At 29.6% G+C, this 27954-nt stretch overlaps 2 protein-coding genes and 1 long non-coding RNA gene across 6 annotated transcripts in view; 1 reads left to right on the top strand and 2 right to left on the bottom strand.

Annotated features, from left to right (window-relative positions):
- The window catches only part of LOC106677823 (uncharacterized), a 22637-nt gene extending 9579 nt beyond the window's left edge, over positions 1-13058 (bottom strand). The window contains exons 1-2 of the long non-coding RNA XR_001342654.2: positions 12878-13058; positions 11263-11382 (exon numbers count right to left, since the gene is read on the bottom strand). This is a non-coding gene — a long non-coding RNA (uncharacterized lncRNA). The remainder of the gene's footprint in view (positions 1-11262; positions 11383-12877) is intronic.
- Positions 13059-18683: 5625 nt separating this feature from the next.
- On the top strand, positions 18684-24343 carry LOC106677836 (tubulin alpha-1 chain). The gene is made up of 4 exons (XM_014415977.2): positions 18684-18839; positions 22026-22248; positions 22758-23059; positions 23386-24343. The coding sequence occupies exons 1-4, from the start codon at positions 18837-18839 to the stop codon at positions 24211-24213; spliced, it is 1356 nt and encodes a 451-aa protein (XP_014271463.1). The 5' UTR covers positions 18684-18836; the 3' UTR covers positions 24214-24343.
- Positions 24344-25142: 799 nt separating this feature from the next.
- Positions 25143-27954, bottom strand: part of HSPBAP1 (HSPB1 associated protein 1) — a 30415-nt gene continuing 27603 nt past the window's right edge. For all 4 annotated transcript variants that reach the window (XM_067050436.1, XM_067050434.1, XM_014415978.3 and 1 more), the window contains 2 exons: positions 27746-27856; positions 25143-25514 (listed from right to left, as the gene is read on the bottom strand). In XM_067050436.1, coding sequence (XP_066906537.1) covers positions 25221-25514; positions 27746-27856 — 405 coding nt within the window. In that variant the 3' untranslated portion in view covers positions 25143-25220. The remainder of the gene's footprint in view (positions 25515-27745; positions 27857-27954) is intronic.

Genomic DNA, 27954 nt, shown 5'->3' with positions numbered 1-27954 from the left:
TAAATAGAAAAGTAAATTCTGGTGCGTCCCAGGAAGGGTACATTTAGCCTTAAAGGACTTTCGTTTGAAAGTCAGATTCGGTATTTTTCATGCAACACTTCCTCTAATCGAATATTTCAAATATTTATATGTAAGGGAAATAAAAATATATTCGTGTTTGGAATTTTAATTGAAAGTATGTTTTTGATAACTTCGAAGTTGAGCCTAGAATTTGGAAGCTATTAAATAAACTTCGCTTTATGTTATGTTAATAATTACGAATTGTGAACTTATTTTATAAAATGTAGAATAATTATAGCAATAATGATAAAAATTATTAATTATAACTGTAATGAACAAGGCCAAACTGCAAATCTAATCGGTTATCGGAAGTTAACAGTGTTCATTAGCCCTGCTCTCTGTTCCGTTGAAATAGCTCGGTTGCTGTAGTCAAATGAGGCCGATGGCTAATGGTAACTAGCCAAGCTTACTCCAAACTATAATCAAGCGTTTTTATAACTGTAAACAAGGGATTAAGGGTCTTTTACAGTTTTTTTAATTAATAAATCCACGTACCATGAATTATACGAGTTAGTACTGGTGAAATATGTCTGGTCTGTATTGTCTCTCTGTCACGGAACTCATTACTTTTATCATATCATTTGACTGTGAATGTTATAGATGATTGATTTGTGTTTCTAGGGAAGAATCCTAGATTTTTTTAATGTAACAATAGAATTTAAATAATTTAGCCGGATTAATCTGGACATTCATCGATTGATATCATGATCCGAGTCAGTGTACACGGCCGCCACACAGTGTGGGGTCACAATCTCTTAAAACCTGACGGAAATGCGAAAATTTCAAATTTAGATATTGAATTTAAATTAATACAGGCCTGTATATATGCATTTGAATGACAGAATTCTGATATTTTCCTCCATGAAAAACTGTTTACCAAGAGTTTGACGGATTAATAATGTTTTATACTACCTTTCATTATTGTCTGTTTATTTAATTTATTGCCACTCGAGTCTTTCAAATTTTATTTTATTGTGTGCCATTCATTGATGTCATTGACCTCTTCGTAGTTACAAAATTATGAATATCTCATCTAAAAATACAACTTCTACAAAATTTTCTTGACGATTTTTACGAATTCCTTTTTCCTTTCTTTCAATATTATTTAAAGTACTTGTCATATTGCTGCAACTAAAATTTTTTTTTAAAAAAAGTACGTAAACTCAAGGGATGATAAAACGTAATTTTTTCTAATACAATGCTTTTGGATAACAAGATTTTTCGTTTTATACTAGGACTTATTTTGTGAATCGCCCTTTTTTTTCAATGATGTATGTAATAAAGAAATTTGAAAAGAAGAATTATTCACTAAAAACTACCTAGTATTTTTTTTCTTTTGTAATTTACTATTTATTGAACAATTTATCACTAAAATGGTGTTGTCCTCTTAGTTTCAGTATTCTCTTTACTTTTTTTCAACTACTGTAAAAATTCTAATTATTAATTTTACGAGATTGATCAGTTAGCAGTTCCTCCCTAAATAGTCATTTGTGTTTTTATGATTTAAATGGTAAGTTTTTTTTTTTTGTAACATATTTTTTTATATGAAATTATAAGTTTTTTTTCGTTTTATATGATTTAATGACTATCACTGTAGTATTAAGAATTTTTTAAAACTTCAACACCTAAATGATCAAAATGTGCCAATTTTCGCTATAGAAACTACTACTAGCAAATTAGATTGAAAATCTGGAAGTTCATGCATAATTACATTTATTTTAAATTATAATTCATATAAAAATTATCCTAATTTCTAAATTTACTGAAATTTTGAATAATACTTAAACGAGTAAACAATTTGATTAATGAATGGTATTTCTCGTTTCCAATTTATATTTCGTTTAATTTTAAGTATAGATTTTTATGCCAGAATACTTGACATGCAGAATTATTTTCTGAATATATTTAATGTTAGTATCCTAGAGAAAAGAAACTAATTATATGATGTTTTAAGACCCGATGAATTTCTTTTCATCGCTTAAGCAGTTAAAAGGTAAGTATTCCAAAATATCCCCAAAACCACTAAAATATTTTTTAGTGTCCCTCGCGTTTTATTTCCTGAAAGAAAGTTGATTCCTGCAGTCGTTAATGGAACCTACAGTTCATATTTCCCTTCACTCCAAGAGATAGCTATTCTTTCTCTCTCATTGACCTGGCTTTCTCTAGCTCTATGAACTAATTTCAAAATTTTATACCGATTTTAGAATTATTGTAGTGGTTTGAAAGATGTGCTATAACTTTTTTAAAACATTATTTATCTAGTTACAGAATTTCACTCTTTAATTTTATTTTGTTTGTTTGTCTTTTGTTGCCTCAACCTAGATAATGTATTTAAGTTAGAACTAATATCAGATACATGATGAAATGAACAAGACATAATCCCTTCAGGTTAACTACAACAGGTTATTGTCACAGTGGCTTCGAAAAGTACTTTTACAATACATGCAAAATATTAAGAAAAAAAAGTCTCTCAAGTTTGTTAGTCACACATGGGCGTAGGTAGAGGGGAGCAGGGGGGGGGGACTGTAGCTCCCCCCTAGATTTTTAGGACCCAAGAAAAGAAAGAAAATAGTGAACTAATTAAATTAAAATCTGTACCGCTGCAACCCATGAAGGGTCAGGAGTTCAGTACTTTGTAAATAAGATACTAGACCAACGGTTGTTCAAGGAGGTGATTTGGTCAGAATCACGCTCGACCGCCAAATTTTTACCCAATTAAGGGTACCCAATTTAGGAGGCTGGGTGGACCCCAGGAGGGCTCCAGAACCCACAGGAGTTAACTCACGGCTACAGTGTAACAGAAAACAATTTTCTTCCCAGCCGGATTCGAACTCGGGTCCTTCTTAGAGTTAGTAGCCACGCGCTTTATCCCATGTGGAACAATGGGGGAAACGAATAAAAAAGAACTCTTTTTAGATTCCATTCTTAATTTATACATGCGTACACACACGCACGCACATACTCACACAATATGTGTTTATGTGTGTTTGGGTTAATGCCAGAAGTCTGCCATTTTTCAGGAGATTTCTGTTGCATGGATTATCTGTATTTCTAGGTTAATGATTTGAGAATATCTACTAGATGAGCGTTATCGAAATATAAGAGTAACCAGAAAACACTTTTTCACGTAAGCGAAAGTTGTTTACGGAATCAAATGAGATTGGCACTAGCCACATTTTACACTAGTCTTAAATTTATTTCCAAATTTGCGCCAAAAAGACGAGTCTTTGTCAAAGGTTTGAAGTGGTAAATACGAAGCCAACTGACCCATAGTGATGATTCCCACAGACGCAACTTTGAGATGGAATTTGATGAACTTGTTATGGAACCATCTATGTGTACAAACCCTGAGAATTCCACAAAAATCGAATTAACATATTGACGGAATCTGATAAAATTAACAGTGAACCAACTAAAAATATTATAAAAATGGTAATAACGGTTTGATCGATTATTTCCGAACACAAAGATCAATCACGGACAGATTTCAACAACCAAATTTCTTCCTTGAAGTCTAAAACTTGAAATGCTGGGAAAAAATGTCGTTTTCGAGAACGTTTTTCATTTCTTGGATGAAGAATACAAAGCTTCTCAACCTTCGGTAGTGAGAAAGGTATTTTAATTAAATGATTTATCAAATTTTAATTTTATAAATACAGTCATTTCAATAAATACATATAATTATGTAAAGCGGAAGAGTTTATTTGTTGAAACGCGCAAATTAGTTCAAATTTAAAAAATTCTTTTTTGGGTTGGTTAGAACGTTCATTGGAGAAGACTTGATACCTCCTAACACTTCGCTACGAACTATAAGAACAGAGATGATTCGACGTCAATCAATCTGAAAAACTGAGAAATTTTAAAGAATATCTTCACGTATAATCGTTTGCAATCACAATAAATAAAACGAAGGGACAAGTAAACATATTGGAGTCAACTAAAGAGAAGATAGTTTTTATATTCTAATGTTTAGCAGGATTTATTGTTGTTTTTGAACATTTTAATGCATATTATAAAAACAAAATTAAGAAATCAGATTAAAATGTACTATCACTTGAGCTAAGAGATGGTCGAAGAAACACGTACGTTATATATCTACATTAAATATTATTTCCCTTACAGCAATGTAAGGATGTTATAGATAAAAGTTGTGTAAAGATGCCCTTGATGAGGAACTGAAGGATGCCTCGGTGTATAACTATTTATAGTACGCTATAAGCAGGGTGACTATATTTATATAACCACTGTCTGGAGGCTCCAGGCGCTTGTGATATATTCCAGGTGGTATTGTCGGAAGCAACTACCATTCATTTAACATTTAACATAATAATAATTAACAAAGAAACTTTTAACTGAATTAATTAACTTCGGTCACACACTTCATCATGTTGATTTTAATTGTATTCCTTATTTTCAAACATTACATAAATATTTTATTATGTTAATATAATAACTAATCATTTAAATTTTCTTCCATAATTTCATTATGTTTATTTCATTATCTACTTGAACATTCTCTCTTTTTTAATATTTATTTTGTATAATATTACCCCTACAATATTATATTTTATCTGCCATTAATATCAACTACTATGACTTAATTTATTGTCATGTACATATATTTCATTGTTTGTTATTATTTTATTTTTATTTTTATGTTTCTTAGAATTAAGGTTGTTATATATTTTTTTTTCAGCCCTGATGAAAGCATGAAATTCAGGTCGAAACTCAGCACAAATAAATTTTTGTATTTGTGTATCTTTGCAGACCGCACTCCCGACCATCTTCTTTTTATAGTAATCTACGGGTCAACTATAAACACATAATAATTAACAAAGAAATTGTATTATATTTATTCGAGATAATTATGAGGAGAGTTCGATTTGAAAAATCCCTTATGGACCGTGCATCATTCACTTTTCATTTACCACCCTTCTTAATAATTAATTAATTATTAATCCTTTCTTATATAGATAAGTCAAAATAAAAACTGTTTGTTGTCATTACAACCATGGAAACATGAAAACACTTTTATTATTTAATGGGATAAATATTAATGTTTATAATCTTTGGATGGAGAGCGGTAAATTGTACATCTATATGTTATTTCCGCGATAAATTACATATCTATATGTTATTACTATTTCCGAAAAACAATTTTCAACATGGGAAAATATTTCTCCTTCTTTTATCCGTTATTTAAGTATCAAATTCTTTCCAAAGGTTTATATTAATCCTTTTTGATTACTAATAACAATGAGATAACGTACTTGATGTTATATAATAAAAATACAGTAATAGTTTTTAAGGCCTATACACCCATTATTGAACTGGTGCTTTATTCATGAAGTCAATTGTATTTGAATGAACAATTCACATATAAAAAATTGTAACAGTTCCTTAACGTCTCAAATGTGGGTTGAGACAAGTACGATTCATTGGATTATGTGACAAATGTAAATAATCTATGTGACTTTAAGTAATATCGTTGGGTTCTATATTTGGTCTAGTTCCTTTTAATATCTCTGCAGCGGCGCCGGTTCGAACCGGCCTGGAAGTTGAGAGGTGACTTTTATTTTATGGCGGCCCCAAGTAGTGAAAACCTGACCCTTTAACTTTGGTCAGAATTTTTGGTTATCTGTAGGATAACTCTTCCCCTCTCCCTCCCATATCACAGAAATGACAACTTGAGGTTGTCATTTTATGTTTAATAAACAAAGAAAAAGTTTCTTTAAATATGATTATTATTATTGGCGTGACAGACCATAGAAGCCAAAGCCTCGCGCGATGTACGTAGAAAATATATCACGCGTCTCATGACGAGGTTTTCTTAGGATGGGTTCGTTACTCACACGCCTATTTTTGTGAGTGCCACCCCCATTGGCTTACGGGCCCCACAAATGCCCGTGGGGAGGTTATGAGTGAGTATTGCATATTTATATGCTTGAAAAAATCCCGGATAGGGCCGGGGACTCGATCTCGTAACCTTCGGGTTGGTAGACAGGCGCGTTACCACGCTACTACCGTGACCGTGTCATTTTATGTTTAATAAACAAAGAAAAAGTTTCTTTAAATATGATTATTTTTTTAAAAATAAGAATAAATAAAAATGTTTTGAGCGCCATACGCCATATGAGGCCGCGCTGTTGTTGCAGTCTGGCAATGCTCCAGAAAATGCAAGTCAAGCGGTTACAATGGAATTTCCTCTCATACTTGTCTATGACTTTACTAACCTAGTCTTTATTCAGTTTAATTCAACTTAAATCATTGAAACAGATTATTTAAATTTAAGCACGTATAAGCATACCGGTCTTTATTCAAGAATCACAATGTGGTGAAAACAAACAAACTAAAACTTAAAGATGACTTTTTGAGATAGGAAAAATTGAACCAAAAACATGATCGGGAAACTAATTCGATCTTCTGATAAAAAAAAATGTATACCAATAGTTTTAGTATCAATCATTGATTATATCGTTTAATCTTACGGCTTTCCCCACCATATGATACTCCCACTCCGATTCTCAAAAACGTTGGTGAGGTATTTAATGGAGCCTCACCTATTTCAAATTATAAGATTGTAAAACAAAAAGATATCTTCAACAAATCCCTCTAGTGCCATTTTGGATCTTTTCCAAGCCAGATTTTCGAGTACAGCTATTCTTACAAATTTGCACTTGCACTGTCGTGAAACAAAAGCCACTATTAAGCACCGAAGCAAGTTTACACGACTGTTGCAAACTAAAAAAAAAAGAAAAATGGTTATATTTCATTGTTTTTGTATTTTTATGAAAAGTTGTTGACCTATTTCAATTTTCTGATTTTTTCGTTTTGAGTTCTGTTTCCTACAATTATTTTTTTTTAAAACAAAATTTTTCAAAAGTGAGAAAATATTTTTTACTCCTTTATGAATTAATTTTGCCATGCTGCTACCGATTTCGTCTAAAACATATACAATAAGTGTTTACTAATCATTGAGTCGCTTCCGGTCTACATTATCTATAAATGAACTAAATTTGTTTAGCTACCGAGACTCAAATAAATAGCTTCAAGTCTTCAATAGTATCAAAAAACATTTAATAACAAAACTATTCATTGTATACAAATGTATATCAGCAATGTCCAAGCTGTATAAAAACAACACGAAATGAAAATATGGAGTAAACAGTTTTTGCTAATTTATTTCTTTTCATTAAAAAAAAACAAAAAACAAAGCATTGCTTTGGGACTAATAGACAAAAAAGGTTTATTCTTATTGTTTCATTTTGAATTTAGAATGCAAAGCGAAATATTTGTCAGCCTTTTGTTTCAGCAGTTCGTCAGGTCTATTTAAAAACCATTCAAGTCTGTTTTATGTTAAATGTTTGTTGGAATAACTTCTTGATATTGATAGCAGATCTTCGTACTTTATGATATTTTATTTATCAATCTGACTCTTCGTTTTATATTTAGCCATATCGGTGTAAGGATAAGGAGTTTATATTGACCTGTTTGAAGGAGGTGAGAGTGAGTCATTTTGTAACCAGCCCATCTATAGTCAACAGGCGGCAAGCTGTGGGCAGACAACCCACTAACAGCCGAGGTTTCTCTTACCATGTATGGTATTCTACTCGATCCAAGCATATGGACCCTTTCCTCTACTCCAACTTAATAATGAACCGATATTTGTTGTATTGATATTTAAAGTGATATCGCAACATATTTTCACACCTAAGAACATCTAACAGTTTGTGTGTGAACCAAAATACTAATAATACCTCATATCATAAACAAATATAAAAAATAAAAATTATAGTTATGTCTGAATTTTTATTTAGGAAGTGTAGAAATAATTGTAATCATTAATGATCATTTCAGTCGTATCATTAAACAATTTATTTATTAATCAAGTCTTAGGAATTTTAAGGAGATTTTAAACGAAGTATACACTGAGGCCGAAATTAATAATGCGAGAAGGCTTATTGTACTTACAAAAAAAAGTGATTATTTCGAATAAGTCGAAAGAATTTACTTAATAGTGCCAACGCTTCGGCCTGAGTTTCCAGCCAGCATCTGGGTTAAGAACAAAAAGTAGGATGACAACCAATCAATACAAAAAAAATAAAACAAAATGAGGAAATATAAACAGAATGATACAAGTAAATAATTATACAGAATGAAAATTAATAAAAATAAAGTGATGAAAGATGTGGAATGGAAACGTATAATACGTTTTATTTTCCTTTTCTTTCGTCACTTTATTTTTATTAATTTTCATTCTGTATAATTATTTACTTGTATCATTCTGTTTATATTTCCTCATTTTGTTTTATTTTTTTTGTATTGATTGGTTGTCATCCTACTTTTTGTTCTTAACCCAGATGCTGGCTGGAAACTCAGGCCGAAGCGTTGGCACTATTAAATAAGTTCTTTCAACTTATTTGTGTTATTTATTGATCGCACCCCAACCAACTTCTCCTCATATATTTAAATAATATCAAGTAATCAAGAGAAAAAAATCATTAAAAAAAAAAAAGGAGTTACATCACTTTAACAAAACAAAACGAGATAGCGCGATTTAAATTTTAAAAGATTAATTGAACATGTCATTATTTGGTATTTAATTCAAATACTCATTGAATTTTAAAAGAATCCTGAGACATGTAACAGGCAATATACTTCTCGTCTGTTTTCCATCAATCTTCTGGACAACGTTTCAGACAAAACTCTCCATAATCTAGTCCATCTAAATTACTTGATGTCTTACATCCTTCTTTAAAGAGGTCTGTCCTGAGTAAAAAATATTTTAACAACACGAGCATTGTTCATTGTATAGCAGTGCTTTGTTTATCTAAGGTTAGGAGACCAAAACAAATATATCATAACAAACCTACAGGTAAGTAGTAGTAGTAAATAGATATTTTTGAATATCTTGAATCTGGTATACAGTTTATGATCCATCTGTTTATACTTCTACAGTTGGTCATTGATCACATCAAAGCAGTGGATTGGTTTGATCATGTTAAAATTACTCTAAGAAGTCTAACTATGTTAGCTATTTTCTCAAAACTTTAATTTTTTCTTCCTAAAATCCTATTTCATACCTGCAATTATAATTTGTTTACGGTCCTATTGATAGTGAATGCACTCTGTACTCGCACCCGGTCTATAAAATGGGAACCTGACCCAACAATGTTGAGGTTGGGATTGGTTCTGACCACATCACTTCCTGGCTTAACCTTTGGTCAAGGGGCAGTTCTCTCTAATAAGCTACTGCGCAAAATAAGATTCTATGAGGATTTCAACTTACAATATAATCACTTAAACGAGTAGTTTACTTAAATTGACATTTGTAAAATATTTACTGTAAATATTAACCAACATAAATTTTGTATTTAGTTTATAAATATCAAATTATGATTTTTTTTTTTTTGAGAACTAATAAAAAAAACAATGGCCGTTCTAGATGAAGTTTTCATTTGTAGAAACTAGAATAATATGTCGGAATAGCAACATAAATGCTGCTAAAAAATAACTCTCTCCGACCTTTACTTTCTAAGACACAGTTTATTTATTTAATATAGTCATTAATTTTTTATAACAATGTATTAAAAGTGTTAAATATAAAATGCAAACGTGAGTATAGAATAAAAATAATTTATTTATCTATAAATTTTATTACAATTGAATAAATGTACATTTCGTTACTGTTTATTACGAGTAAATCATTTCTTCCCGTTATATACGCCCAGTTTTCATCTTTTTTTATTAAAATTTAATAATTACAACAAAGAAAATTATTTTCTTAAAATGTTTCGACAATTTTTGTCTTACTAGGGAAAATTGTGATTATTTGAAGAACTATATCTTAAAAAGTAATGGCCACACAGAGTTCATTTTGGTTTCAAATTTTAAAGACTTTAAAAATGAAATAACTTGCGATTCTTGTCAGGAGCGTAGTTTTGGTGTTATTTAGTAACCGTTAATAAAATTGCCCTAGTTTAGTACTATCTATATACATTAATATCAAACTAAATCTTTTTCAAGAACTTAAAAGGCTACGGGAATTAGCAATAATGCAATGTGGCTTCATGGCCAAAGCCTTAGAAAGACGTTAAACTTCTAAAATCTATAAAATCAGCCCCAAAGAGTCTGGTGAAGCCAAAAACAATTGTAGAGAGTAGGGGAAGTAAACGTGTGTACAGTGAACCTGTATAGATAGCTTGTATTTCTTACAAAGCTAGGCTGGCAAAACTGGGAAACCTTGGCCGCATTTGCGGCAATTTGTCTCTTTAGTAACACCCGGGTAAAGTGTATCTTTTTATTCAATATTTTACAGTTGACTTTATAAAGCTCAAAAATTGAGCTAAATGTTACTGGTTACTATCAAATACTATAGACTGATAAAGGTTCGTCATATAACGGCATTAACCAATATCCGTTTTGACGGAATTGGCCATTTCGTAATGAAATGTGGGAAAGGAAAAATTAAAATATGACCAAACTCCGAATCAATAATCCGCCAATGATGCCAAGTGAGATATAGATTTGTGTTTAATCTTTTTTAAAACCTTACATACAATTTAAAATATTTTAAATATATATTATAACTATTAAATTGTATTTTTATTTCTATCTTAATTTATGATTTGCAGAGAAGTGTATGCCAAATGTTCTAGTGTTGTTTTATGGTAACACATGATTATTTCTTAGCTGATCGATCAAGAATTTTTTTATAATTGTTTTACATTTATTTATACTTAAAAATAAACAAAAAGAAGAAAAGGGAATTTAAAAAAAGTAATAACGATAATTAGAGTAGTTAAGGGTAAATAAATTTGCGAGGAATAGTTTATAGTGTATATACAATACCTTGTAAATGAATAATAAGAGTACAAAAAATTATCTTATAGTGCATGGTTTCTCAAAAATGAACTTATTTGACCATGAAGTGTGTTTTATCAATGCATTTATTTTTAAATCAGTATATTAAATTGCAAGAAATTTAAAAATTATTATATACTTTTTAATTTTTTTTTTTAAACATAAGGATACATTAATATATGCTTACAGTAAACTATTCGTATATATAATTTTACTTGTTTGTTTTTTGTTTCGAAAATTGCGAATATATTTCGCCATTAGTTCAAAGTTTTTTGGTTATTATTAAAATAGTTAAAAATATTGTACTTGATAACCAAACAAAAATGTAGTTCGCCATACCATGTATTTTTCCAGCCATCCTGATCAAAGAAACGTACAAAATGGAAGACCTGCTACGCTCTAGCAACCTGGTCTAGAATTTCATTTCCGCGTAGTCTGCAATTTCACGCCATCCTGCTTCTAAGTGCAAAGGATTGAATGAACAGCACGAAAAAGCTTTCGCTATAATACTGGCCTGCATTACATTCACAGCTGGCAGAGAAGGGCAAAACTACTAAAACTATTGTCATGGATACGACCCTTATTCATGAATGAATCATTGATAAATAAATATTGTTTCCATGACAATTTTAGCTGTTAGTCTCATAGTTGCACAACTCTGACAGCTGGATCGTAGGTAAGTGGAACCAGGTTAGATTTTTTTTACTAAGAAATAGCATATATTTTCAAGAACACAAATAAGTACTAGAAATTGCAATAATTATCAAATAAAAAGAGTATTAGGAAATTTTATTAAAAATAAATACATTTTTTTTTCAATATTATTTTACCTATAAAAAAATCAATATGTTTAGTGCTATCTTTACCGAGATATGTAGAAGAAAATATCGTGGTAATCATGTGATACGTCACGTCTACATAATATAGGATAATAACGCATTACTACACAATAAATAGTTTATAACACCAAATAATTAGCTGTAATATTAAATAATTAACGTTTAGAGAAAAAATAATTTTACCGTTTAATACAAATATTATAGAAATTACTAATATTAACACGTAAATTTTGTCAACGAGTGTGTTTATTTATTTTATTAAATAATACCTTAAAATAAATCCTGTTGAAAAAGGTCTACTAGAATGTTAACTAAAAATTTTCAATATCCAATTATGTATAATATTTTATGAATCTGACATATTTCTCCCCAATAATCTTTTTAATATTCGGTATTTTTCCTTTATAAAGAATGGCAACACGAATTATCAAAAAGCACATTTGTGCTTAGATTGCCACATCCAATCAGTAAAACCTCTTCTTTGACTTCCGTAAAAACTCATTCAAACATTAATTATTTCTCCTCTTCATCAACTATCAATCTACCTCATATTTCTAATAATAATACAAGATGTATGTTTGTTTTTATTATTATATAATTTACTTTATTTTTTTATATCTCATTGTCAACTGTTTTATTGTTATTGCATGGTAACAAGTATCTAAAATTACCAAGTTAGAAACTTCAATAATTTTTTTTTTTTTAATTTTATTCTTTATATTACTTTAATCCATTACATGCTAGACAATTGGTACTCATTTGTAATTATTGTTACGGAACTAGGCGTCTCAGAATAGTTTCTTTTTTAATTAATTTTAATTTCCTTTACTTTTTGGCAACGGTACTGTTATGGCGGGTAGGGTGCAAAAGGAACCTTTGCTAGCCTAACCGTGAATAAAAATGAAAACATAAGAAACGACCTGCTTAATTTTGTTATTATTATATTTTAAATAATTGAAAATAATTACTATAACATAAGAAAACTGTAAAAAAATATGTACAAGTATATAAACTAGAAAAATGAATAAAACAAAAAAAGGAACTTAACACAACTTAAAACTACTAAGAAATTATATTGAAATTGAACAAAATACGGGAAAAAAGTCTTATATCACCGGTGATTAATGGGTCCACGGTTGTGGTTGTTGTCCTGAGTGGATGTTCTCGTAGAGGTACGTCAAAAAAAGGACGTACGTCCGCCCGTTTTTTCCTCTTGGAGTATGAAGCAAAGTAATCCGCCCACCTTGGCTAAGATGATGTAGACGATGGAGATGGCCAGAATGCTGGCAATTATATTGAAGTTCACACGTTATGAAGTCATCTGTTGATTTTCAGTATAAAAAACAACAGTTTTTTTTTTTGTTTTTTTGACGTAATAAAAATCATATGTTCATGTAATCGATTTGTGGACCATATGTTGGCTGGAACAGTACTTGTCGGATTTACACATCCGAGCCTCGTAAATATTTTTAAGTTACACTTTAATACCGCTTTGAAGACATCGTGAATAACACGTAGCAACCTGATGTCACTACTTCACGTATTGTCACACTAGAGGTATTCATGATCTTCAATTTAACACGTTAAATTATATTAATTTAAATATTATTATTAATTTAAATATTATTAATTTAAATTATTCATTTTATGTGTAAAATTATTCTGTTTATACTTCCCTTTTTATTTTTCTATACTTACTGTGGTTGTTATCTTGTTCTGTTTTTAGCCCTGAAGAAGGCGAAACGTTGGCACGTTAAAATAAGTTAATCGAACTTATTTGTGTTTTTCATTGACCGCACACCCAACCATCTTCTCCTCATTCATCATCCACGGTCAACTATCTCCCATAATTAATAATTAATATGGTTGTCCAACGAGTTTGGCCTCAGTCCCTCATCTTTTTTTGAAATTATCGCCTTGCCGAATCCTTACATATCACACCAAAAGAACAAGGTTGGAAACACTACCTCATATTTCGCCTTTCAATTAGATATCCTTTCTTCACTATCTTCTTAATGTTTTCTGTACATGGAAAATATATACTTTGTTCATTAGGGAAAAAAAGATGAAAAGTGACACCAAAATAGAGAATCACCTATATCCTATAAATTTTATTTAATCTTTATAGTTTGTAAATTTAGTTTAAGGTAATAAATAGTTTACATTAACGGTTTGTTTTATTGCTTTTACTTAATCATAAAATTCGAAAAGCATGAAGACTTGTGTTCTATGTAATCCCTCTTCCATCAATTATACAAAGGGCCCCAGTCAAAAATTAAAAAAGTTAAACCCTGACAGGAAGACGGACGTGTCTTTGACTAGAAAATGGAAATTTTTGCTTTGAGAGCATGTTCTAGCCATTTATGAAGACTAAATGTTGAGCCACACTAGGAAGAGTAACAAGGCGAGCTGTGGCACTACCTTTGTAGGAGCTGTCCTTAGATGGCTTTACACTGTAAATGATGTCATTTGAATCCCTTCGGCGAAAACATAAACAAACCTGTCGTATGTGTGGCCTAGCCTTAAGATGTCCTTCGGATCTCCAACTCTTGTTGTGAACATTTTGTTATCGACAGGATTAACGATGAAATCAGATAACAAAATAATCACCTTGTTGACTTAATTTCATTTAGGCAACACCCAAATATGAGCCTGACCTCAGTACAACAACCATAATCATCGGAAATTTTAATGTTGATTCGCAAGATTGTCGCTCTTCGCCGGTTTCATTCAATCTATCACAAATCTATACGATATCTATGTTGATTTAACGATTACCAGTAATCTTGATGTATCGAGTAACCTACTTTTCATATTATAGATACGCTATTAATAAAATTTTAACACAAAAATATTTTGTTCTTTTGATTTCTTTTCTAACCCTACCAAAAGAAAATGTTCCCATAAAAAAAATTTGAGATGCGAACGACATGTTACTGATTAAGAATGTCACGTTGTCTAACAGGATTTTTAAATTTTTTTTTAAGTTAAAAGTTTTTAATATTTTCTGAATCGAATTGTCCTCCAGGACATTATTACCTGGAGAGAGTATTTTCTAGCCATTAATGAGCAATAAATGTAGAGCCACACTTGGATGAGTGATGCAGAGGTAGAGCCACTACCTTTGTAGGAATATATTTTTGTAAAAAAAAAATTATTTATTTACTGTTGTATATTATTTATAATTTTTTTTAACAGAAATGAAACTAAAAAATTGTATAAAATTGTAAATTTGCTGGTTTTAAAACAAGCAGTGAATTGTATTATGCTGGAGATTGGGACACAGTATACCCGAAACGTTCAAGAATAGAATAAATCTGTGTATTAAAAACATTATATTTCTGAAGTTTAGGCAATTAAAATTTTTAAGAAATGTAGGTCATATAATGGTAAAACTTAAGAATAAAATATTATTAACATTTTGGATAAAAAATTATTTGAAATAATTTTTATAAGCTTTCAATTCAGACCTAAATACAGTATTTTTTTTCTCGAGATATATATGAAACTGAAGTTTAGATGTATTGAATGAAAAATGTTGCCCTAGGATAACCATGGTAATGAGAATTAAAATCATAGTACAACACTGCAATACAAGTAATTCACCATGTCTGTCCGAAAAGAAATGTTTAATAGAATTCTTATTAATTAATGTTTAATAGAATTCTTATTAATTATTGTTTAATGGAATTCTTATTAATTAATGTTTAATGGAATTCTTATTAATTATTGTTTAATGGAATTCTTATTAATTAATGTTTAATGGAATTCTTATTAATTAATGTTTAATAGAATTAACATGAATATTCAGTAATAATAAAGACTTAGCGGTTCGATGCCGATACACCAATCGCAGTAAACATACATCTGTCCAGTGATGCCCGCATAAACTCAAATCTACAAGATCTATTTATCTTGATGCAGCCCTCCCAAATACACTTTGATCCACTTCTCGGACGTTTTAGCTGTCGATTCAATGTTTATGAACATACAGTAATCCTTGGAAATCATTTCATACAAGTGTGGCTTGAAAAGGGGAAAATTGCCGAAAATCATCTATAATAAACATACAGAAGCGGATCAAGCGGTAAGTGGCGGATAACAAAGCGCCCCGAGGTCTTAAGATATTTTGAATTCAATATTTTTGAAATGACGGAATAGGTTAACAAAACTCCATCAATAATACCTAAAAATCAAAAACCATAATGTTAAATTCTTGGGCTCTAAGTTGCATCTGTATGGGTTTGGAAAAACTTATTCTGGAGGAAGTCCTGTAGCTTTATCGCCTAGAGCTCCATTCTTCTTTATACGTCCTTGTAATCATAAGAAACTTTTATAGGTGTGATATAATAGAAGCATTAGTGGAATAAAACAGGAAAACCTCGCCAACTTATGTGGGTTTAAGTGTGTGCGTGCACCCTGGCATCTGTGGGCAGCGTAAGCGTGGGTTCGGGAGGCGCTAGCCTTGGAGCAGTACTTCCAACCTGTCTCCATCATGGAGCAAGTCTGAGTCATTTCCATTCATCTCGCCCATTCATGTGATTTAATATTTTTAAAAAAATATATATAGCCATATAAAAAAAAAAAAAACATTTCAAATCTTCTCTGCAACCAGTTATAAATTCGAAATATAAATAAATTTAGATGTATTTATGTATAAATATACTACTCAAATTGATTAAAAAATTGAGAATATAATGATTCGAACCTAATGTCCGCATTTGCCTTTGGTTCAATAAAACCTATTATAATTATAATTTTTTATAGCTCAATTACACAAATAATTTTATATAAATTGGAGTTTAAAAATCAGTAATTATTATATTGATAAAATTCCATCAACAAATATAATGACAACAATTATAGAATTAAGGAACTGAAGGATGTTTATCGCTTGTGATAGAACCTTCTTTATTTTGACTTATAATACTTATACAATATACAAACATGTTGTTATTTAATTGTAATAAAAATACAAATATTAAAACTAAGGTTTTCTTTTCATAATTTTTGATACTGCTTTTCTATTTATTTATAAACCTTTATTTTTCGTTATTTTAAATTAATAAAATTATAATTCAATCAAATTATTCTTTCAATGTCAAGTTAAACAATGAGGTTAATTATTCTATCCTTTCTTAGGATAGAGTGTCATTCTGTTTTGTTGATTTGTTTATACCAATGCTCCCTTTTGTTTAGTATTTATCCTTTTAAAAAATTAAGAAGCAAACAAACCGCGACAAGTATCACCATGTTATTAAAGCATACCCCCGGTTCTTTGTATTATTTTGAGCCATTCTAAGAATAAATATGAATATTTATTAATCACATCTTAAATAAATTTTAAGGTTGACATATTGTAATTGCCATAGTCTAAGTGTTCTGTAATTTAGTAGGACTTCGTTTATCCGTCTTAATCGGAACCGGAACATCGCCAGTTAATCCAGAGTGTACAATAAAAAAAATATGAATTTTTACTGACTCATATTCCTGCTTTGCTATACCTTGTTGTACTTCGGCAAAATAAAAAAGTTTTTATTTAAATTTATAACTGGGGACTTACTCCCTTGATTGAGATCCCTCCTACTGAATTCCCCTCCCCCCCCCCATGCTGGTAAGGGTGTCCAGAGTAACTCGTCTACGGTACAACTACAAAATAATATTATATTATATTATATTATATATATTAGGTAAAAATTAAAATTTAACACAAAACTTAAAATACATAAAAAAAACTACCACTCCTACAAAAAAAAAACATAATTAACTTTTTTGTAGTAAATTTAACTAACTTTAATTAGAGTGCTAGCAGATATCTGTATGTCCAATGGTTTCTGAAATGAAGTTTTTCATAAATCAAACTTATTGTCCGAACAACTATAAATCAATTTAATATCAATCAATATCATAAAAACTACTATTCCTACGAAGGTAAAGGTCATAAACGTCTTTATAGTCCATTAAACTAGATTTAATTTGAGCGCTAATAGACATCTGTACGCTACATTGTTCCTGAGATATAGATTTCTCAAAATAAATTAACTAACTACTAATCTTTCAGTATATTTTTAAGAAATTTTTCTTTTTAAAAAGCTATATCTCGAGAACTATTGGACGTAAATACTTCTTTTAGGACTAATATTTCAGCAACTTTACTCTTCTTTAAATAATGTTCTCTTAGATTTTCTAGTGTTGTTAGTTTTTAAGATATAGAGCTCCGAATGAAAAATTAATGTTTTTTTAAGGTTTTAAAACAGCCGCCATTTTTTATTCCCCCTACCTATACTTGACAGTCTCATCAATTTTGACTAGTAATTATACCTAGTTTTCATTAAAGTAATCAAAAATTAGAGTGAGATAACTGCCTTTTTTTGTTTTCTTCCCGGCTCTTGTACTATAAACAGTACATCCTAGCAGAACCATTATGATACTCATTTGACGCAGAGCTTAATGTTCTCTAATTTGTTAAAAGTAACATACCACACGTTTTTCGCTAGAATGCACCATTTAGAAGTATTAGTGAAATTACAAAAAAGTACCTAATTCGTTACGAGTTTTAGGACCACCGGAAATGCGTTACCGTGTTAAAAACCTATTAATATAAATTATTTGCAAATGTATGCCTTATGGGCTGGATTTTATGCATCGAGCTCCTGGAGTCTAACGAACCATTAAAGCAAGACCTCGCTTCCAAAATCCACTCCATAAGCTGTGTGAGTGAAAAGAAAATGACCTATTTATCCCCTTTCATGGAAGAGAATCCTACCCATGGGTTAGTCAAAAGATCGCTATAGAGGGACATGAGTTAATTCATCAAACGATCACTTTTAAAAAGTTTAAAATGATCCGATTGAATATTTTATTAAGAACATGAGGCGGCTTGGGCAACGCCTCGGTACATAGCTGGAGATGACGTCATTAAAGAGGCCCGTCGTGGTGGGGGACTTATAAGACGGAGGCTGCCCTCGCCGGCGGTCCATTGTTCCAGAGGTTACCGTCGTCTAAGCTTCTAGGAACGTGTCAGTCCGAATCTTCTCTCTTTTCTCTTAAATCTGTTATTATCTTCTTATCAAAATGGTAAGTGCACATTTCATTTCTTTTTTTTATTACACTTTAATTCTTTAACTTTCAAGTTATGATGAAGTTTGTGAGACTACTTAACAGTGATCCAATTGTGAAAGCTTCCACGTCGTACCGTTGTAACGGTCGTCGGCCATTCTCTAACGAAAGAATTTCATCCAATTAGTAATGATCTCAATACTAGTTTTTCATTTACACTAGGTAGATCGCTCCATTTCGAAAATATATAAACAATATTTAATAATAATAGTATTTTTCATTAAATTAACGGTAAAAAAAAAGTTCAATGAACTTTGTTTAATCAAACCGGTCAAAGAAAGCTGATTGTTAATTTTGAATAACAATAAACTAATCAAGGTTGGATGATGATGATTTCGTTTTTTGGAAAAAAAATTTCATTTCTATCCAACGACTTCATTATGAAGCATGAGGAAGGAAGTAGTTGTATCGACTTTAATATCGAAATGCTGAAAATCGCTTTCGTTTTAGAATGGTATTAGGTTTATTTGTATTTGTAGATATAAACAATTATGAAAATCATTGAATCCATTTTGTTTCTGTACTCGTCAATATAAATAACGTATTTACACCAATAAAAGTAATATTCTGTTCTACTCTACAGTACGTTTTGTAGTAGCTTAAAAAAAATCAGAAATGATATAATTAAAATTAAAATTATTATATTATACATTTTCTTTTATCCACTCGGCAGGAATGTTTTAATTGTCTTGAAAATTATAAATAATTTATTAATAATTATATATATAATAATTATTTAAATAATTCAATTCTACAAACATTCATTTTTCCTTAGATTTACTATTTTCAATGATAGTATATTTTGGACGATTATATTTTATGAACCGTTCTGGTGTAGTTTATCCATCAAGATATTTTGATAAATTATTTCACAGTACCATCGTGCCTAACGTATTCTTGATAAAGTTGATTCATTTATAGTTCGGAAAAAGCATGTTTCGTACATATTTTAAATTTAAAAAGACAAAAAGAACATTTAAATTTACTATGACTAAACGGAAATGATATAATGAAGACTAAGAGATTGGTTTTCCTGAGAAAAATTAGTCATCAAACCGCAAAAGTTAATTTTATACTACAATACAAACATGATGCATGGTTGTTGACATTAAGAATTTTAATGATGTTGCTGCACATCCGTATTTTAATTTATTTAAAAATTATGTTAATGATGTTATCATCTTAATAATAATCAAAAGCACTTTTAATTGGTCCAGTTAATTTTTATAAAAGTCTTCAAATTATAGGCATTGCATTCCATAAATATTACTTTTAATATATTATTATTTATTTATATTAACATATGTATTGCAAATGAAATAAATTTGATTATTTTTTTAAATCTTAAAATCCATACAAACTAATTTGTTCCACATAAATAAACTGTAATATTTATTTTTCCTAAAATGAAAATGTTTTTTTGGTTTTTAGTCAATAAAAAAGCATAATTTTTCCCCCTTTTCTTTTTTTTCATAATTATTTTGTCTGTAGTAAATACATGTACAATATATTCTCTTCTTTATTTATTTTAAGAAATGTGTTTCAATTGAAATAACATTACACTTTTCATATTTTTTTTTCTTTTGCTTGATTACTTCAAATTCAAACAAGTTTATAGTATTAATTTATAGATCCTCATAATAATCGTAATAATTAATATTCAAAGAAAGTAAGAAAATCATTTAATAAGATATACTGCCATTAAATTTTTCCACTTGTATATATTATTATTTACTATAAAATAAATAACTTTATTTTATTTATAGTCTCTAAAAACCTATTCATTTTCACCATTCAGATTTATGTTTTCCTTATTACTTATACCTATTAAAAATACATTTATTATCGAATGTTTACAATATTCAAATATGACATTTACCCTTAATCACCTTAATTTTTATGTAATTAGTACCTTAATGTTAGGTTAAAAAATAGTTCTCAAAGGAAGATTTTTTTCCACTTGAAATGATGACTTCATGCCTCAGCATGGAATGAGTATTTCATGAGTCATCATATGTCATAGGCTTCTTCTGTAATTATCCAATGTGAACTACTAGTTGTTTTCAAATTATTATTTCTTTTAATATATTTACACTATTTAGCATTCAAAATCTTTCATGATATTTAATTTGGTTTTTATAATAAAAATAAAGAAATAGGCTTTCTAATCGAAATAATTTTGTTGATTTCTTGTGTTAGTTATTAACAGTGGAACTTCTTAAAGGACACTTTTAACAAACAAATATCTCTCATAAAGGGGTAGTTCCATCTTTTCCGGTGTCGTACAATTTATTTTGCATTGTTTTTAATTTCTATTCACCAGTCTTTCTTCGTTCTTTAAGAAAAGACAAAATTTCTTGGAACGGCTGATGGTTTTAGACTGTCACCTGTTGTAATTATTTAGAATTTTATATTGTAGAACTGCTAACTGGATTTAAAAGAGTGTTTACTTAAGTTTTCTAATATTTTTTTTTTCAATTTTTCATTCAATTCTAATATTTTTTTAATTCAGTTTTTAAAAAACTAGTAAATAATAATAATGTAAATATATTGTGTACTCTAGTTAAGTTCACTGAAGTAATTTATAAAACTAGGATAAAAAAAAATAGGATATTAACTACAAAAGAAAAAATTGAACTCATAGAGTTGTGAAAAAGATAAAGAAAACATTCAGGCTTTCTCTTCTCATTTTAATGTTGGAAAAACCCGAGTGACCGATACAATAACATAACAAAAAAAAAATTTTACTCTGAACAGAAATTGCCAATATTAATTTTTAAAAAACATTTTAAAATTGGACATTCTTAACATTGAAAAGCTAGCTTATTAGTGATTTTGTCACCAGCAAACTGATTGGTGGACCTTTGATTAGAGAATAGGCTTTGGAAGAAGCTGAAGGATATGATTTTTAACCTTATTCTGAAAACATTTCCCATAAATCCAAAATTCTATTAAGTGGACAATTTATAACTTCCCTGTGGTGTCCGTTTAAGAGAAGTTTTACTGTAAATACTTTTATATCAGTAAATGTTTTGTAAATAATTAACTAAAATATAGTGAAATTTAATTTTATCAAACTTAAATAGCAAAATCAATAATTTTCCTGATTTTCATTCATTAATTCTTACATAATTACATTTTCAGAGGGAATGTATCTCAGTCCATGTTGGCCAAGCTGGTGTCCAAATTGGTAATGCCTGCTGGGAACTCTACTGCTTAGAGCATGGCATCCAGCCTGATGGTCAAATGCCATCAGACAAGACAATTGGCAGCGGAGATGACAGTTTCAACACCTTCTTTAGTGAAACTGGTTCTGGAAAACATGTACCAAGGGCTGTATTTGTTGATCTCGAGCCTACTGTAGTTGGTACGTCTATCGTAATAATATATAGTTATTGATTGGATGTATAACTAAAAAGTTTTTTAAAAATATATCTGTAGTCATTTTTACAGTAATTGGATTGAGTTTTGAAGTATCAAAGAATATAAAGAAACATGGTAGAACAAGTATTAATGCGAATTCATATAGCATAAAAATCTTATTTTTATGTTCTCTACTAATTAAAAAATTGAATACAGACATAGAAAATAAATTATTAAGATTACTTACTTTTTGTACTGTTGAATTGCCTTTTATTCTATATTCCAAACAAATATGTCGATCAAAATTCTTAATTGAAAACTACAGTTCAATATAAATTTAAATACAGCAAATTTAGAATTTCTGTTTTAGTAATACTACAATGGCAATAAAAGTCACCTATATCAAGGAAATTAGGTTACTTTTTATTATTTTGAAAAAGTTAAAAGCCAATTCAATACCAAGCATAATTTAATTTATTAAATTACTGTATAATGATTTATTTAATTTTACAGATGAAGTTCGAACTGGTACATACAGACACCTCTTCCACCCAGAACAACTTATCACCGGTAAAGAAGACGCTGCCAACAACTATGCTAGGGGCCACTACACAATTGGAAAGGAAATTGTCGACCTTGTTCTGGATAGGATTCGTAAATTGGCTGATCAATGCACTGGTCTTCAAGGGTTCCTCATCTTTCACTCGTTCGGTGGAGGCACTGGATCTGGATTTACTTCTCTTCTCATGGAAAGGCTTTCAGTTGACTATGGCAAGAAAAGCAAACTAGAATTCGCTATCTACCCAGCCCCTCAGGTATAATGTTTTGACAACTGCAGTTATTGTTGAAATATAACTTTTTGAAATGTATCTTCAGTTACTCAATAATAATTCTGCCAACAAAAACACTTAATTTACGAGCATCTAGAAGTTAGATATATTTAATTGTTCTCTCATTTTGGCCTAGATTGGATTATAATCTACCAATTTTTTTATTTCACAGATATTGCCATTATTCAATTATTTTCTATTAAATATAGCGAAGCTTTTAACATATTTTTTCTTCATCCTGTTATAAATTAATGAACTAAATACTTTCAATTCCATAATTGAAGAACTAAAAATGTTTATTATTCTTACAGGTTTCCACTGCCGTTGTAGAACCCTACAATTCCATCTTGACTACTCACACTACTCTGGAACATTCTGACTGTGCATTTATGGTTGATAATGAAGCTATTTATGATATCTGCCGCCGAAACTTGGATATTGAAAGGCCAACATACACAAATCTTAACCGACTCATTGGCCAAATTGTGTCTTCTATCACTGCATCTCTCAGATTTGATGGCGCCCTTAATGTTGATTTAACTGAGTTCCAGACCAATCTTGTACCATATCCCAGGATCCATTTCCCTCTTGTCACATACGCTCCTGTAATTTCTTCTGAGAAAGCTTACCATGAACAACTTTCAGTTTCCGAAATCACCAATGCCTGCTTTGAACCTGCCAATCAGATGGTCAAATGTGATCCCCGTCATGGAAAATACATGGCTTGTTGTATGTTGTACAGAGGTGATGTTGTACCCAAGGATGTCAATGCTGCTATTGCTACCATAAAAACCAAGAGAACCATCCAATTTGTTGATTGGTGTCCCACTGGTTTCAAGGTTGGTATTAATTACCAACCGCCTACTGTTGTACCAGGAGGTGATCTTGCTAAAGTCCAGCGTGCTGTTTGCATGTTGTCCAACACAACAGCCATTGCTGAGGCTTGGGCTCGCTTGGATCATAAATTTGACTTGATGTATGCTAAGAGAGCTTTTGTTCATTGGTATGTTGGTGAAGGAATGGAGGAAGGTGAATTCTCTGAGGCCAGAGAAGACTTAGCAGCTTTGGAAAAAGATTATGAAGAAGTTGGCATGGATTCTGGTGACAATGATGGAGATGAAGGAGGTGAAGAATACTAAGTATTTATGTGACAGCCAAATTTTCAAGAAAATCTGAGATCTATCTGTTAATTTTTTGAATGTTCTAATTAATTTATATTTTTATACTGTTGAAAAATTATGAAAGAAATACAGTTGCATTTATAAAATACTTTTTTTTTTAATTTCCCATTAATAATCAATATTGTGGCTAATGAAGATAAAACAAGTCTAATTGTTCCTTCAGTATAGAATTCAAAATAAAATCTGTCTTTCTTCTTTTACATCAATAATAACAAGAGAAAAGGATTGTAAACATTTTTATTTCTTATCTGCAGTCATTTCAAAATTTATTTTTTCAATATTCTTAAAGGAAATAGTAAGTTAAGTCAAAAATGGTTGTTTTGGTATCTTAAATTAAATTTACATTTAAAAAAAAAAAAGGTTAAAGATACTGGTTAAGGTTTTGTAAATTCGTCTTTTTTTTTCTATATCAAATTTACAATAATAAATTAAAGCAATATAATTTGTAACAATATTAATATTCAATTTTCTCACTGGAAAGAGCAATTTAAAAAAATGTTAATGTCAATGAGAGTGGTTATGGTTTCGTAATTTAATTATTATTTTTCTGAAAATTTAAGCCTAGAAGTTTATTCCTCCTTAGATCAGACTGTCAGAACTTGTGGATATAATTCTATATGAGAATTTTACAAAAAACTATAACAAAATTAAAAACCAGTAAATTTCCCAATTACATTATCAGGGATGAAAAATTAATTCAATATTTCAAAAATTACATTTAACCAGAATGAAAACTTATGTATCTCAATGGTTGAGGGAAGTAATTGAAAAAATTTATGATGTATGAGTAAGAATTCACAAAAAAGTTTGGCAGTTGCTTCAGGGCTAAAAACAAAAATTATATAAGAATATAACGCCTGAATAAGATAAAATTAAAATGGTTAATATAAAATTAAACAAAATAACATTTATATTTTAATAAAAAATATACATTCAAAGTAGGTCAATGCTCAGAAAAAGGAATATCATACAGGAAAATTTTGTAATTTTTTCCTAACTAGTGTAATTACCTCAGGATGGCAAAATGCATTAATGACATCATTTCGAATAAGATTATTATTTACACTCATGTTTACTCCAAAGTTATCTTTACACTTTAGTTTCAAAGATTCAATAAATACTTCCGGTGTAATTTTCTTAAGTCCATAATTGCTTTCAGAATCGTTAGGGCTCATTTTATTTTCCATTTCACTGCACTGATTCAAACACCATGACAATTCCTGAAGATTTTTTACTTCTTCTGTGTTCGGTAAATCATCCTAAAACATATCGACTTATTTATAAAAACAATTGTGGTACTATCAGCCATTGATGTTTATATGTTTTTTTTTCTAGACTTTCATAAAGTTCCAAAGCGATTTTACACATGTTATTTATTCTCATTTTTTAATGCCAAAAATATCTTGCTGAATATGATGATATAACTAAAAACAAGGATGATTTATTTTTTTTAAATGAGCAGTTTTATATAACATACTCATTTTTTAATGCCAAACATACCCGGAATCGGATGAGTAATAAATTTTTTTTTTTTTTAATAATCTCTTGACCAGTTAACAAAAAATGTTAGTAGTGCAATTGCATATCAAATCCTCCAGAAGATATACTTTATTCCAGGAGTAGGCTACATGAGGCCAGAGATCCACATCTGTTTTTTAATACTTAATAATGAACTACATGTAAATAAATATTAGTGTAAGTTCATATTTTTGAAAGTCAAGTATAAGAAAGAAAACAATAAATATCAATATGAAAAAGAAAATAATATAATCATTTCAATGTTTTAACCAAATATAATCCATACATATTATTGCTTATAGGTGTATTTTTGTCATTTTAGCCAATCTCCCTAAATACTTCATCAAATCCAATGATTTAACCATCATTTTTAAGATTATCTACACTGCTAATGGAAAATATAAAAATGTTTACTGCACACTTTATATTTCAAAATGGCAACTGAATCATGATTTCATTCACCCATATCTCTCCACATTCAGAAAGATAAAGGAAGGGTTTTTGAATCACTATCCCAATATTAAATAAAAAGAAAATATAAAATATAAATGTTATATATATGTATGTATAGTTGACCGTAAAAATTGATATATAGGGAGATGGTCAGGGTTGCGGTCAATAGTGAAACAAAAATAGTTTAAAACTATTTATTTAGGAAAATAAATAGTTTTAAGCTATTTTTGTTTCACTATTGACCATCTCCCTATATATATAAATGTTATATCTTTTGATAGGGTAGACCAATTTAGTTTGAAGGGTTTCAGCCCTTAATACCTGTAGATGAAATCAATCACTGAGAAAAAGTAGACAAAAAATTAAATTTTGAATAAATAAAAAAATTGGTTGGACTATTATTAGTTGAGATACAGCATATATGGTTCGCATGTTCTGCTTTACTATGCTTATATATTATTTTTTTACTAGTCACCGCATCTGTCGCCATAAAATGGAAATACAAATCTTAAACAATATATTGGATAATAATATTGAAAGGTCAATTTTGTAGCTGCTCATTTTTTATTAGGCTCCTGATGCATTTGTAAAATGATCATTATGGCCTATTTGACTAAATGAATTAAATCTGACATTATCCACCTATCAAAGTTTTGGATAGCCCCTTGGTCTGGTGTTATATATTAAATTTAGTATTATCTTCTTATAAGTGAGTAGTGAAAATATGCACATATTCAATAAGATTTTTGGGGACCATGTGGGTTGTGTGGCCTACTGAACTGCACAATTTAGAAAACCGAATCATAAGTATTTTAGGGAAAAACTAAAAGATTAATGGAGGCAGATTTGACTCAATAAAGAGCAGCATGTGGTTTCTGTTAATATATTCTCCTAAGCTCTCATTATTCAATACTGTAATACTGAAGTTTTGAAAATGATTTTATTTATAGTTCTTGTCCTGAAATTAAAAAGCTTGTGACTCACAATACATAAAAAGTCCAAATGCTGCTCTCTGTGTACTACTTCTATTCCTGTGACCTATTAACTTTGATAATGTCAATCATCAAGTAAATTAGCAATCAGTTACTGTTTAATATCACATTGTCAATCACACTCTACTGAGTTGAACTGATGGTGGAGAAATTGGTAAAAAAATTGTCAAATAAATTAGGAATTTTCAAAACACAAAGGTATTAGCAATAATGAGCTTTTGAATTTTAAATTGGATGGATTAAAGCTTGAAACTGTATGTAAACTTATGTTTACCATTGCATTCATGCATGTATGAAATAAATATCTATACAACATCTGAACATATTTTTATTAAAAAGATTTTCATATAATATAAAAACCAACAACTTAAGCCCAAATGTTGGTACACATTTAAATAGTATACTGACTAAGTGCGTAAATCATTTCAGACCGAATCAACATCATCTCTTTGATTCCATTGCTAGGATGTTGAACTAGTGAAAAATAATTATGAAGTGGTTAAACATGTAATTAAAACATTACTTACCTCATTTGGATTTAAAATAAGTTTTATCTCTTCAGAGGAAACATTTTTGCAAACAGAAGAAATAAAATATTTAACTAATGACTCTTCAACTCGGCAGACATCATCCAATTCCTAAAAAACAAAAAAAAATAATAAATTTATAGATTCAACTTTATGACGAATCAATTTATAAATACAATAACTGTGGAGCCAAGTAATTTGTTTGATTT

Source organism: Halyomorpha halys, unplaced genomic scaffold (assembly GCF_000696795.3).
Source record: "Halyomorpha halys isolate HHAL.00 unplaced genomic scaffold, Hhal_1.1 Scaffold110.1, whole genome shotgun sequence".
NCBI classification, from domain to species: domain Eukaryota; kingdom Metazoa; phylum Arthropoda; class Insecta; order Hemiptera; family Pentatomidae; genus Halyomorpha; species Halyomorpha halys.
The sequence above is the reverse complement of the archived record's forward strand: the minus strand, read 5'-3'. Positions and strand labels throughout refer to the sequence as shown.

Bases quoted from the DNA above. Each gene is read 5' to 3' on its own strand.
- LOC106677836 (XM_014415977.2), top strand. The intron at 22,249-22,757 runs GTACGTCTATCG...TTAATTTTACAG, and splicing joins TCTCGAGCCTACTGTAGTTG to ATGAAGTTCGAACTGGTACA. The intron at 23,060-23,385 runs GTATAATGTTTT...TTATTCTTACAG, and splicing joins CTATCTACCCAGCCCCTCAG to GTTTCCACTGCCGTTGTAGA.